The sequence below is a fragment of the Vulpes lagopus genome, chromosome 6 (assembly GCF_018345385.1).
Source record: "Vulpes lagopus strain Blue_001 chromosome 6, ASM1834538v1, whole genome shotgun sequence".
Taxonomy (NCBI): Eukaryota; Metazoa; Chordata; class Mammalia; order Carnivora; family Canidae; genus Vulpes; species Vulpes lagopus.
This window is the reverse complement of record NC_054829.1, coordinates 59,262,002-59,275,681: the sequence shown is the minus strand read 5'-3', so window position 1 is coordinate 59,275,681 and position 13,680 is coordinate 59,262,002. Positions and strand designations below refer to the sequence as shown.

The following is a 13,680-nucleotide window of genomic DNA, read 5'->3' as shown; positions in this document are numbered from 1 at the left end:
TTGTGCTTTCTGAATTTAAGGATTTGTTTTCCATTAGTTCTGGAAATTTCTCAGATACTATCTTTTCTGGTATCGCCTTTCTTTCATTTTCTATGCTTCCTTCTTCTGGAACTTGAATTAATCATATGTTAGTCCTCATTTTATCTTCCATATTTCTTAGTACTTAATTCATATTTTTTACTCTATTATTATCTGAAGTTCTTCAGAGTCTAATTCTGCTGGTTTTTTTTCTCCAAATTTCTGCCAAACCTCATAGCTTATCTCCTATTTCATAATTCTGGACTATAGCAGGCTTTATTGATAGGAATTCTGTGATCCTTGGACAGAGGATGTAGTTCTACAGGTAGTATCTGGTTTTATTTCTGCTAGGTTTGTTCAAATAGGCATTTTGGTGTGCCAACAACACATGACTATTTTAATTTTTTAGCTTGGAATTTCCTAGAAGATGCAAGTTATCTACATTTGAATCTATAGTATGTAGAGGTCAGGCCTAAGATGACATATTATCAGAAAAAACCTTTTTTCCATTGATTATCTAACCAACACAGATCAATTTCCCTTAGTGAATCTTTTCTAGGCTGCCTTTTCTTTGAAGGTATAACCCTGCAGGGCTATGCAGGAATCCCAGTTCTTGTTCCTCACTTTGCTTAGGCCCCAGATCTTTCTCTTTTTCCCAAACAGCCACTAAAAACCATTCCTCTACCAACACCAGCAAATACCCTCAAGGAAACCAGAGCTTCAGCACCATGTTAGCAAGCTGGTTTCCTGCTCCTTGTTTATTTTTGGTCCGTAAGGATATCTCTTAATTTTTTTAAGAGCTTAACTATGCCTTTATTTATTTTTTTTTAAGATTTTATTTATTTATTCATAGAGACACAACTAGAGAGAGAGAGGCAGAGACACAGGCAGAGGGAGAAGCAGGCACCACGCAGGGAGCCCGATGTGGGACTCGATCCTGGGTCTCCAGGATCATGCCCTGGGCTGCAGGCGGCGCTAAACCGCTATGTGCCACCGGGGCTGCCCTTAACTATACCTTTAAAAAGAGGTTTGTGGTATTTTATTTAGGATATCTGTGTAGGTGTGTTGGGAAGTTTTGTTTTTGTTTTGAGGATATGTAGTCTATATTGTCAGAAATAAAAGCAATGTATCTTCAAGTAATATTTTTTACTTAGATAAATTTGTATTGATATTGATATTTGTATTTATATTGATATTCTTTCTCTTCCATAATTTTACAAATATTTGTTTATTTTAGAGAGCAGTGCCTTTTAGAGGAAGGGGGGTGCAGAGGGAGAAGGAGAGAGAGAATCTCAAGCAGACTCCCTGCTGAGTGTGGGATCCAATGCAGGGCTCATCTCACAACCCTGAGATCATGACCTGAGCTGAAATCAAGAGTTGGCCGCTTAACTAACTGTGCTACCAAGGCACCCTTCCATCATTTTTCAGCTTTGAAAGTCTACCCTTCTCCACAGAGATGCTAAATAATTACCTAAATTTCTTCTAATTTAGTTATGGCTTTTTTTTTTTTTTTAAGATTTTATTTATTCATGAGAGACGCAGAAAGAGTCAGATGTAGGCAGATGGAGAAGCATGCTTCCCGTGGGGAGCCTGATGTGGGACTTGATCCCTGGACCCCAGGATCATGCCCTGAGCTAAAGGCAGATGCTCAACCACTGAACCACCCAGGTGTCCCTATGGCTTGGTTTTTTAATGCTTAATATAGAATTAATATTTTAAGTGATCTGTTTGCTTATATAGTTAATATTTGTCAGTAGTTCAAGGGAATTTTAGAGGAAATAAAGGCTGGAAGGGAACTCATATTTATTTAGAGTATTATGGATTTTATATTCACTTTCATAATCCTTATCACAACCTTATGAAGTAGGAATTATCTTGATTTTTATGAATAGGTTAACTAAGGCTCCAGAGGTTAAGTAATTTGCTTGGGGTCACATGTATAAGGAGCAGCAGAACCAGGTTGAAATCCTTTGATCTTTCTAGTCATTCATACAGTTTACCATTAAATCTGAACTTTGCTATTCAGGGCTTTTATCTGCTTATTACTTAGTTCTACATTTGGCTAATATAGAAGTAACTGGCAGGCAGGGGAAGTGGGAAGAAGGGAGACACATTGCCAATTGTCAAAATAAGTTTGATTAGCAGCAGATAGAAGGGCCAGGAGTAAAGACTAGACATGTTCACATGGCTATGCATACAGGGAGTATGCCAGATAACCACAGAGGCAATCGAGGCAGCAGATGGTTTGTGTCAAATTAAGGAAGGAAATCACATTTATAGAATACACAGTGTGCCAGACACTGGGACAGGTGGTGATGCTTTATTTAGGTTCTCTCATTTAAGCTTCCCCACAGAGCTGGGGATGAGTGTTAAGATTGGCAGCAGGTGGTAGCAAAGTCTCAGGTTCTTGATGGTTCAGGGTTAGGATTCCAGTTCTTGAACAAATTGAGGTTCATTAGGGCTCTGATTTTGGTTATCCATTTAATTATTTTTTTCTGATGATAATATTAATAAGTATTGAGAAAACTTGAGAAGTAAGTTTAAAGAAGTAAATATAGTGAACCATAATCTACCAAGCAGAGGACATTTGTTAATAAGTATGTGCATGTTTGTATAATTGTTTTTCACGCTGCTGGTATGACTATATATACTATTTTGTATTCTGAATTTTTTTACAAGTGGCATTTCATAAGGATTTCCCTATACCTGTAAATATATTTTTTAAATTTTAAAGATTTTATTTATTTATTCATGAGACACACAGAGAGGCAGAGACATAGGCAGAGAGAGCAGCAGGCTCCTCACAGGGGAGCCCGACACAGGACTCAATCCCTGGACCAGGATCACGCCCTGAGCCGAAGGCAGACGCCTAACTGCTGAGCCACCCAGGCGTCCCTGCCTCTAAATATTCTTAAACATTTGCTTTTAGCAGATAATGTATGAACATATTTATGAAGCTTATAATGAAACACAGCAGTCCCTTCTCCCATCTCTAAATTCTACATTCCAGCAGCAGTGATCTCTAACTCTTTGAGTTACTGCTTCTGGAATTTGCCCTCATTTCTAAATACCAGTTTTAGATGGTATCTGTTGGTTTCCTGGTATGAAAGCAGAAGATTCCATAATAGTTTGCCTCCTCTCATTCTTCTAATACTGTTAGGTCTCAATTTTTGTTTTGTTGTAACTATAAATAATGTTTACTGAGCCAAGAGTTATAACTCTATGCTCAAACTTCCAACTCTGTTTGTAGCCTCAGAATTAATAATTGCTTCATTTATTTTCAGTTTTGGCATTTGTTTTCAGAGTCTCCAGCAGATCTATGAAAGCCCCCTAATGCTGTTTTCCACATGATCAAAGGCATCAGATAATCCTGAGGAGCATCACCTATACCTCTAGGATCTCCTGTCCTGCTCCATCCTTTGCCCTCCTTCAGATGCTTTCTAGGCCAGCTGCATCTCTGTCTTCATGGGATATCTTTTTAACCATCACCCTAGAAGTTCCCTTTACGTCTTTCCCACTGGATCTTGTTTTTGTCTTCAGTTGGGTAGAGTAGCTCCTTGGGAAAAAGTGTACAGAAATAAGCTTTTTGAGACCTCTTGTATTGGTTATCCATTGCTTTGTAACAAATTACTCCAACACTTAGTGACTTAAAACAACAATAAACATTTATTATTTTGTAGTCTCTGTGGCTAGGAATTTGGAATTTGGCTGGTTGGTTCTGGCTGAGAGAGTCGCATAAAATTGCAGTAAAGAGGGCAACCAACAAAGCAGTTACCTAAAGGCTTGACTAGGATCTGGAGGATTTGCTTCCAAGGTGATTCACTCACAAAGCTGGCAAGTTTTTGCTGGTGGTTTGTTGGAAGCCATAGTTCTATGGGCCTCTCCAAATGCTGCCTGAGGGCTCCCAGGACCTGGTGACTGCATCTCAGACTGATCCCAGAGAGCAAGATGGAAATGATGATGTTTTTTATGACTTATTTCTTCCACGTTCTATCCATTAGAAGTGAGTCACTAACTCCTATCCACATTCAAAGGAGTAAGTATAGGTGTGGAGATTGGAGGGGTATGAAATATTGAAGCCAAATATATAATTATAATAAGTATTTTAAGAAAGCTAAATTTCCTATTGAACAGAGAAGCCTCTACCAAAGCACCAAAGCAAGGGAGTTTGGATGCCTTCTCTTTTCCAGGTGTCCTCTAGCTGCTGCGTTAATGACTTTCTTTCTTGCTCAGGAAAAGTTTTTGAGAGTTTTATGGAGTTGAGGATAAGAGAGAAGGACGAAGAAATAAGAATAGATTCAAGGCACTTCTATCTACACACTTCATACTTACAATATCTTTAGAGATGTCTTCAAAGTTTCAAATATTTCAGGCTTATTGTGTTTTGTTTATTTTTTTTTTAATTATAAGGAATGATTAGTGGACTTATTTTAGAATTTTTGCTTGACCCAGGGCAATTTTATCAATAGAAAGGAAAGAGACCGTACCAATTAAATGTTCATATTCTTAAAAACAAAATCTTTATCACTTCCAACTCTGCATTAGGAGTCATCTTTGGTTGGAACATCTATTTATAGCTGTCACACTTATCTTGACCATAGCTGGGGCTTGCTCTCCCTTTTTCTCTGATATACAGTGTTTCCCAGTGCTTGTAGCAAAATGTAGATAAGGCTGGAGTATTTCATAAGGCTTTACCAAAGGCAGGGGAAGAAGTAAAAGGAAATAAGCATAGAGGGTAGCATGCAAGGAGATGATTTTTCATAGGAGATCTAGTTTTAGTCTTCAGCTTTGCTTTCTCTCACTCCTAGCTTGCCTCAAGATGATGAAAGCCATCTTCTCTACCACTCAGGAGAACCTTCAAGCATGTGCAGACTCTAAATTTCAAAACCAAAAGAGAGGATTTCATGATTCACACTAGGAGTGCTGTCAAATGGGTGTGGCCTGTGCCTTCCACAAGAAATCCTAACTGTATTCCAGTAGTCTCTAGGAGATGATCATATTTAATGGTATATCAGTAGCTTACTGTCCTTACTAGAGCAAGTGTGTGGTGGATGGGTTGGGAATCTGTCATAAGCTTTTTATAGAATGAATTTATTTATTATACTTATATATACTTTATGCCTTTTAAATTAAGGGATACATTGTTTTCTAATTAAAAGAACAGTGGGCTAGAACTAGTAGACCTGAGTTCTAGTCTGATTTGCCAGTAGTAAACAGTCTCTTTTATAAGTCCTTCAAACTTTCTATAGCTTCGTTGAGAGATTTGAGTATAGTCTACAGTTTTATGATTAACTATCAATAGATTTTTTTTAAAGATTTTATTTATTCGAGAGAGAGTGAGTGAGTGAGCGGGAGAGAGCATGAGCAGGAAGGAGAGAAGCAGGCTCCCCACTGAGCAGGGAGCTGACACAGGGCTCCATCCCAGGATCCCAGAAACATGACCTGAGCCAAAGGCAGACACTTAACTGACTAAACCATCCAGGTGCCCCGACTATCATTAGATTCTATAATCTATCAAATGATTATAGAATTCATACCCGAGTCTTTCTCTTTGTGGTACAGTAGTCTGTTTTGTGTGATGTTGAGATACTAGTGAGGAATAAAGGCCCAATTGTTGCAATGAGAAAACATAATCCATTTTATGATATACCTTAGAGGATAGCTTCTCCATTATACTGACAGGTAGGACCTGCATATATTTAGAAAGGGCCATTGGTGCTTACTATGAGTTGTTTGTAAAGTAAACATTTACCTCCATCTCACATATAAATTTATATATTCTTAAACAATTTAATTGTATCTCTTTAAATCTATACTTAGATTCTGTGCTTTCTGGTTTTATTTCTTTCATGGTTTTGGCATTTTAGCTTTAAAAATTTTAAGTTAGCGAACAAGAGCATCATGTGTTAAAAGTATTTTAAGAGTAAGTTATTTAATACTCATAGTTAAGACTGGTTTTTTACTTCTACTTATGCATAATTTTTTTTTTCCAGAGTGAAAAGCTTTTGTTATACGATACAGTCCAGAGTGAACTGGAGGAGAAGATAAGAAGGCTTGAAGAGGATAGACACAGCATTGATATCACCTCAGGTAACAGGAATGACATGATTATGATATTTCCTTAAGTGACACTGAACCTATGATTTATGTAGTGTCTTATAATATCCTAGTCTCCTAATATAAACAGTATGTAAATGAAAGATCCTAATGAGAGGAGAAAGAGGAGACTTGTAAAGAATTTGATAGGCTTGTGATTGATTGTGTTGTGTTGATTTTATTTGAATTCACATTTCAGAAAGACAGAAAATGGGGCACATGAAAAGGGACAGAAGAGAAATGTGAGAGAAACTATAGGAGTAAGAATAGTTCACTTTAAGAATGATGAGAATATTTTTATAATATAAGAATAGTATTGGAAGACAGCTACAATATATATTCTTCCCTCTAAGTGTTGAAAGATCAGGTGGAAGAAGGAATAAAAATCTTTTCTTTTTGGTATCATACAAACTGGAAATTAAGGTAGATTTCTGTCTCAGAAAAAGGATAACTTATTACTAATTAGAATAGTCCAACATTGAAGTTGGCTTTTTCAGGGATATTATGGAAACCCTTTCTACATTGGGTTGATGATGTATAGGGTTATCCTACAGATCTTGTATGTATATTATTTTACCTCTTAAAAAATTTTATTTCTTTGGCATAGAGTAGGCAAAGGAATCAGATAAGCTGAACTCTACTGCCATGGCCCCAGTCCCCACTACTTGGGTGACTATGAGCAACAGTTACTCTAGTTTTTCTAAATCAGTCTCCTTGTCTGTAAAATTGAAGCAATAGGAATGAATGCCTACCTCAGAGATAGCTTTGAGAATTAGATGACACAATGCATGTAATGTATATTTAATAAAGTACCTATGTCCATCACTTATTGGTCATTAAAGTGCCCAGGTGATTTTTACTTTAATGAAATTTTATAGTCATATGTGTATATATGTATATATATACATAGCTACCAATGAAATACTGCTACCATGAAATTACATAGCCTTTTCCCCTGCTTTGATCTCCAGGAGCTAATACTTAATTTTTATTTGCCAGAGCTATGGAATGATGAGCTTCAGTCAAGAAAAAAGAGAAAAGATCCTTTCAGTCCTGACAAAAAGAAGCCAGTTGTTGTTTCAGATATCCTTTTCTGAATTCTTTTTGCTTCACTATACATTTCTGCATTGTGCATAGCTTTGTATTTTTATTAGTATACATTGACTTTATATGATCCTGTCTGTAGTAGGTAAAAGATAACTTATAAAACTGGTTAAAGGCAGAAAATATAATTTAGATTAAGAGGGGTAGGGAAGAAGTAGAATTTTAGTCATGATCTCAGCTTTGAAAGAAAATTAATATGGCTTTGTAGTTCACAAAAGCTTTGTTGTGAATCAGCTGTTTAGCGTATAGCATGATTGTTTAATTCACACGTATTTTTTTTTAACACTTTCAATATTTCTGAAGTTGGAATGTATTTATTTTAAGGCTTTTTTGTTTTTTGTTTTTGAGAGAGAGAGGGGAGCAGTAGAAGGAGAGGGAAAGAGGATCTTAAACAGGCTCCACACCCAGCATGGAATCTGATGTGGAGATCGATATCATAACCCTGTCATCATGACCTGAACCGAAATCAAGTTGGACACCTAACCAACTGAGGCACCCATGTGCTCCAGAAATTGGAGGGTTGTTTAAAGTAATATGTGTTTTCAATCAAGGTATTCCCTGTGGTACCCTCCCCTTACCACTCTGCCTTTGCCCATCCCCACCTCAAAACAGTGATTAGGTTGGTGGTATATCTTACAATCAGTGATAACAGAGAATTAACAGAATATGGTTATAGCATCTGAAGTACTGGAATATATTTATCATGGTACTAAGTTTTTTGGAGAATAATTTGAAGTCAGAATTCAGCATGCCAAAGGATTATATCCAGAAATCATTGTGCCAATTCTCTGAAAAACAGAAGTTCGGGAATTCAAAGTGTGAAATTCTTACAGCTAAGTTAACCTTGACTTTTCTACGTCCATATATAGTTTATATGCTACAAGATCTTGATATTCTTGAAGACTGGACAACAATTAGGAAGGTATGATTAAAGAGTAATGGAATACAAGTACCTTTTATAGTGAATTTTTAAAGATTTCTGTTGTTTTTTACTAACACATCAAAATATTATTGTTAATATGCTTTGCAACATTCTATAGCAATTAATGCTAATACAGATAACAATGGATTGTAAGAATATTTTAGGAGAGACATATCAGCAACTTGATTGTATTTTTTCCTGTAATAATCTAATAATTTGTGCAAAAGTACAGAAAAGCATTTATTTTAGGTTGCCCCAAAATAACAATAACCTTTCTGTGCCTTGTCCTTAGCCCATTCCTGGCTTACTAGGGCACTCAATAAATATTTCTTGAATGAATGAAAGTGAGTGTTTGAACCCTTATTGTATGTCCTTTTCATCTGTCATTAAATATTCAAGAATTATGGGATTTTCTGTGCTTGTTTAAAAGTAGAGACTTATTTTTTGTATTAAATTTTTCCGTTAGGGGATCCCTGGGTGGCTCAGCAGTTCAGTGCCTGCCTTTGGCCCAGGGCGTGATCCTGGAGTCCCAGGATCAAGTCCCGTGTCGGGCTCCCAGCATGGAGCCTGCTTCTCTCTCTGCCTCTCTCTCTCTCTCTCTCTCTCTCTCTCTATCATGAATAAATAAAATCTTAAAAAAAAATAAATTTTTCCGTTTTCAGAAACTTCTCAGTTGAGAGAGATAATTCAGATATTGATAACACCTCTAGGTGAAATGGTTATTCTTTATATTCCTTATGGTCTTAGACATTAAAATTTATTAGAGGAGCTGAAGATTGTATTTCACTTTTAGCTATTGAGGTCATCAGTAGTGTTGTAGACATTAAATAGATCCCAAATTTACTTTATCAGTATATTAACTCTTTCTTCTTTTTTAATTAAGGCAATGGCTACACTGGGTCCACACAGAGTGAAAACAGAACGTAAGTCATTTAATCTACATTTAGGAATCTTGTCTGTGAAGAATCTTGTTGAATCAGGGCTGTTAAGTCATCCACATACTAAACAGTGCCTCCATTTCATTTCATCAGTGAACACTACTCCTGGAATTATGATATTTTAAATCCTACTTAAAATTGGCACTAGTAACTGATAATGTACCTGCTTCCCCTTCTGGCACTTGCCTAGTTAATTAATGGTTTATTGTACATTGTATAGCTTCATTTTGTAGTTATATTAAAAACTTTGTGAATTATATAGGAAATGAAGAAATTCTCTTGTTTCTGTCATTTACCTTTGTTATCTAAAATATTTTTAGTGTTTTTTTTCTCACATATATGCATGGACTGGTGTTAATGTTCTGCACTTTTGTTCTGACAATATCTTATTAATATAACAGTTTTTGAACTGATCCCTTTAGCACCTGTGAAACTGGAAAAACATCTACATAGTGCTAGATCTGAAGAAGGAAGATTATATTATGATGGTGAATGGTATATACGTGGACAAACAATATGTATTGATAAAAAAGATGAATGTCCTACAAGGTAAAAATTATCATTCAGTTTTGCTCAGTATTATAGTTTATAACACTGTTGTCAATAAATATTTGCCCCCTCTGTAGTGCATTCATAATACACCATTCATTAGTTGCTTAAAGATCCTTTTCTCTTGGCATATGATTTGGTTAGCATGTGTGTATACCAGTGTTAATATTTGTAGACTAATGTCACGCATTAAGTTCTTGAGCACAAGCATTAACACAAGAAGAAATGCTGGAATTATTTAGCCAGGTAAGTAGTGCTATTTGTTCTTAAAGTAGATGATGAATTGTTAGGATTTTAATATTATGATCTTTAAACCAGCCTGTTAGGCATTTTGGGTGGACATATTAATCGTTAACTTTTTTTGCATGTGTTACAGTATGTATCAATTAGAGTAGGAAAGGAATGTAAATTAACAAAAATACCCTAAGAGTCCCAGGAATTACAGTATAACTTGAAAACTGAAAGCTGCCTTTTTAAAAGGCTCAATCTGTCTAAGCTTAAATAAGGTTTACATAATTATATAGCCTTCTAAGTTTTTGTGTTTTTTTAGAGATTTTATTTTTTTAAGTAATCTCTACACCCATTATGGGGCTCAGATCCACAGCCCTGAGATCAAGAGTCCCATATTCCACTGACTGAACCAACCAAGTGCCGCTATAGCCTTCTAAGTTTTAACTGGTTGTAGCCTTTGGAAAATATTAATGCTAATTACTGCTTTTGTTCCTTCAGTAGTTTAGGATTTAATTCTGAGTGATAGCCTTCTACAGTAAGAAAGTATCTTTTTCTAGGTATGAATGGTTAATGCAGTGTTTTCTATTTAAAGAAGAATACTCATTTTCCAAATACAGTAGTTTTACTAGTAGTATTTACTAATTTCATCTGTAAAGTTTTAGGATACTAGGAGTATTGTGTATAGTAATTTTCCTCATAGAAGCCCACTGAGCTAATTCCTAGGTTCTATGTGATGCCCCTAGATTTTTTGCTTTATCTTATTGCTTTTAAGACATTTTACTGATTATTTAGCATGTGATTTAAAAAGAGATGAAATAGTACAAGAGGATTAAACACAAATCTATTTTTAAAAATATCTCTACATAAAGATAAAGTAGTGTCAAAAAGAATCCATGTAAGTACCAAAAAATGGTTTGACACTGGGAATTACGAATACCAATTAGGAATTGGTATTTTTAAGATTTCCTACACTGGGTGTTATACGTAAATGATGAGTCACTAAATTCAATTCCTGAAACCAATATTACACTATGTGTTAGCTAACTAGAATTTAAATAAGAACTTAAAATAAGTGGATACTCTGGAAAACTAAAGCATTTAAAAAAATAATTTAAAAAACTGGAATATTTCCTAACAGCTGGGGGTGATATAAATTGGAGGTGTAAAAGTATATAATTAGTGTTTTTGACTCCAATGTGTGTTTTGGGGGATGGGTTGGGGTAGGGATGTAGTAGAAACAGTGTGCATTTAATTGTTCTAATAGTAAATATGACCAATTCTATTAAGGAAAGAAAGGAGACTGTCTCTTAAGTGTTGCTGACTCTGGTGTTTTTGACCATGTGCCCTGCTGGTAGTGCAGCATTGTGGTAAATGACAATTATGTACCTGAATCCACTCTTGCAGTCCAGCTATTCTGGTTTTATGGCTTGTACTCTAAAATGAGTGGTGGAGGTGTACTGCAATTCATTCATTCATTCATTCCTTTTTTCCCCCCCTTTTTAGTGCTGTAATTACAACAATTAACCATGATGAAGTTTGGTTTAAGAGGCCTGATGGAAGCAAATCTAAGCTTTACATTTCACAGCTACAGAAAGGAAAATATTCAATTAAACATTCATAATCATGATTTAAGTGTTACCTAAAGCTACCTTATTAGTGTTATCAAGTGTGATGTGCCATGGGAGTTAAAAATGTATTCAATAACTTAATATTCTCATCAAATCATGAGAGACTGTATTTGTAGGTAGTACTCTAAGTAGACTTCATATTGATATGTCAATGAGACAGTAATAAAAACTTAATCATGATCATTACATTTATTTGCCTTTTAGGTCCAGTGACCAATAGGTATATATGGTAGAGGTTTCTTACTAAATTTTTTGTTTTTTAAAAACATTATGCAAATCTGTCTTATCTTTAGTGAACTCTGTTCCTAAATGGCTATATTTGTCTGCAGTTTCTTTGATTTTTCACATCTTTGTCATTTACTGTGTTTGTAAATAAGCCTGATAAAATGTTTCTTATAAATGGTTTGTACTAGTACATTAGTGTTAAATCAGAATTGAGATTTAAACATATATACGTGAGTATGTATATATGGCATCATCAGCTAATTTAGAACTGATGGCCTTTCTTTACAATCTTGTTTTACCCAAAATTAAGCTATTGGGTTTGAAAGCTTAAAGGGAGCACTTTTGTAGACTAGCAGCTTTCTTTCTCCTCTTCCTTGATTGTATGGTGGTGACCTATTTTTACAAATTATACTTAATGTTAATTAGTAAAATTAGCATCAAGTAATAACAAGCTTCTACCTGTATTTCTTGTGAACTTTAGAGGGCAGGTATTTATGCCTGGTATTTATGTTGCAGTATATAAGTGGTGAATAGTAACTGACAGTATTGTGGTGCTTGCTGTACATGTCTGATCTTTTGAAACAGATTTTTGTAAGCATTTTCCAGAGGTAAAACTAGGTTCTTATCTTAATTGTATTCCTAGGGCAAACTAGACAGGGATAATTTTCTTGAATCTATTCCCAAATTAATATTTTTATCTTTGGTGTTTCTACACTTTAATAAGGCCACTTGGTGCAATTTAGAAAGTATTGACCTCTCTTCCCTTAGCCACATGCAAAATTAATTTCTAAAACCTCAGGAACAGTACAAAGAATTGAAACCCTCAATATGGCAGCACAATTGGCTGTAGTATATATTAGGGTACAACCAAATCAAGTTTTCCTGGTGGTCTTGTGCACTTTAATTTCTGTTATAATGAGACTGAAGAGGATGAGAAAGAGAGCTACTTATTAACACTTAGGGCAGGAATATCTGCATTATTCCGTTTGTTTTCTTACTCTTTTACCTCTGCAAACATCTTCCTGTGCAGATCACTACTTCACAGTTGCCAAATGTTGAAATATTTGACTTCTGAAACTCGTTATCAGCAAAGTTATATACTTTGTTCTGTTTCTAATTAACCTTAGCAAATGTACATAATGTCATAATCCTATAGTATTTGACAGTACTTATGTATACAATGTTTCATAAGCATTTTTAATAAGATTTGTATTTTTAAATTTAGTATATAATAAAAAGATGTGTTTGAGTGTCATTTGTAGTGTCTTGAATTACTCCTGTGTAAATTCTCAATAACTTGTCCACTTCTAAGAATGATTTGAGCCAATTTACATTAATAGGTACAGAGAGTTGTGAGTGTTGAACAAATGTTTCTGCTTCTCTAAGCCACAATTCAACCTCTATTGGGGTATATTTAGATATTCAAGATGGCCAAGTTATGCTTAATTTAAAAATATGCACATATGTTATACTTTAATAAGAATGCACTGTGTATGTTCTGAGATTCTAAATAGAAAATCTTTATTTTAAAAAGTATGATTTAGTGCATTAACTTTCAAAACATCTACAACTGTAATCATCTATAAAGTACTATAAAATAAAGTACTACAAAGTACTATAAAATATATTTTTAAATTTCATATTGGCAGTTTGCCATTAGATTCTGATCAAAAGGTTTTAGGATTGTTAGAATCTGTGAAGTGTGATATTATCAGTTGCTGTTGCTATCGTTATGTGTACAATCAGCCTCTGTTTTAGGATCAATTTATGGTCCTTTCCTGCCACAGCTCAGTATTTCATAATCAGCCCACCATTTCTTGCCATTTCCCATTTAAAAAACACCCCACCAATCACTAATCCAATGCATCACTAATAATTATTAGTGAATTAAGAGCACAGTCCTCATTCTCTACCATTGGTGGCTTGGGCTCTGAGTACTTTTCGTTGCAGCCTTTTTCATATGAAGGTT

At 35.0% G+C, this 13,680-nt stretch overlaps 1 protein-coding gene across 5 annotated transcripts in view; it reads left to right on the top strand.

Moving 5' to 3' along the window:
* The window catches only part of BRMS1L (BRMS1 like transcriptional repressor), a 69,462-nt gene that overhangs the window by 17,736 nt on the left and 38,046 nt on the right, over positions 1-13,680 (top strand). For 2 of the 5 annotated variants that reach the window (XM_041759483.1, XM_041759484.1), the window contains exons 6-11: positions 6,012-6,108; positions 7,114-7,197; positions 8,076-8,140; positions 9,024-9,063; positions 9,480-9,627; positions 11,362-13,178. In XM_041759483.1, coding sequence (XP_041615417.1) covers positions 6,012-6,108; positions 7,114-7,197; positions 8,076-8,140; positions 9,024-9,063; positions 9,480-9,627; positions 11,362-11,479 — 552 coding nt within the window. In that variant the 3' untranslated portion in view covers positions 11,480-13,178. Of the gene's footprint in view, positions 1-6,011; positions 6,109-7,113; positions 7,198-8,075; positions 8,141-9,023; positions 9,064-9,479; positions 9,628-11,361; positions 13,179-13,680 lie in introns of those variants that run through there. The other 3 variants (XM_041759480.1, XM_041759481.1, XM_041759482.1) reach the window with 3 other exon arrangements.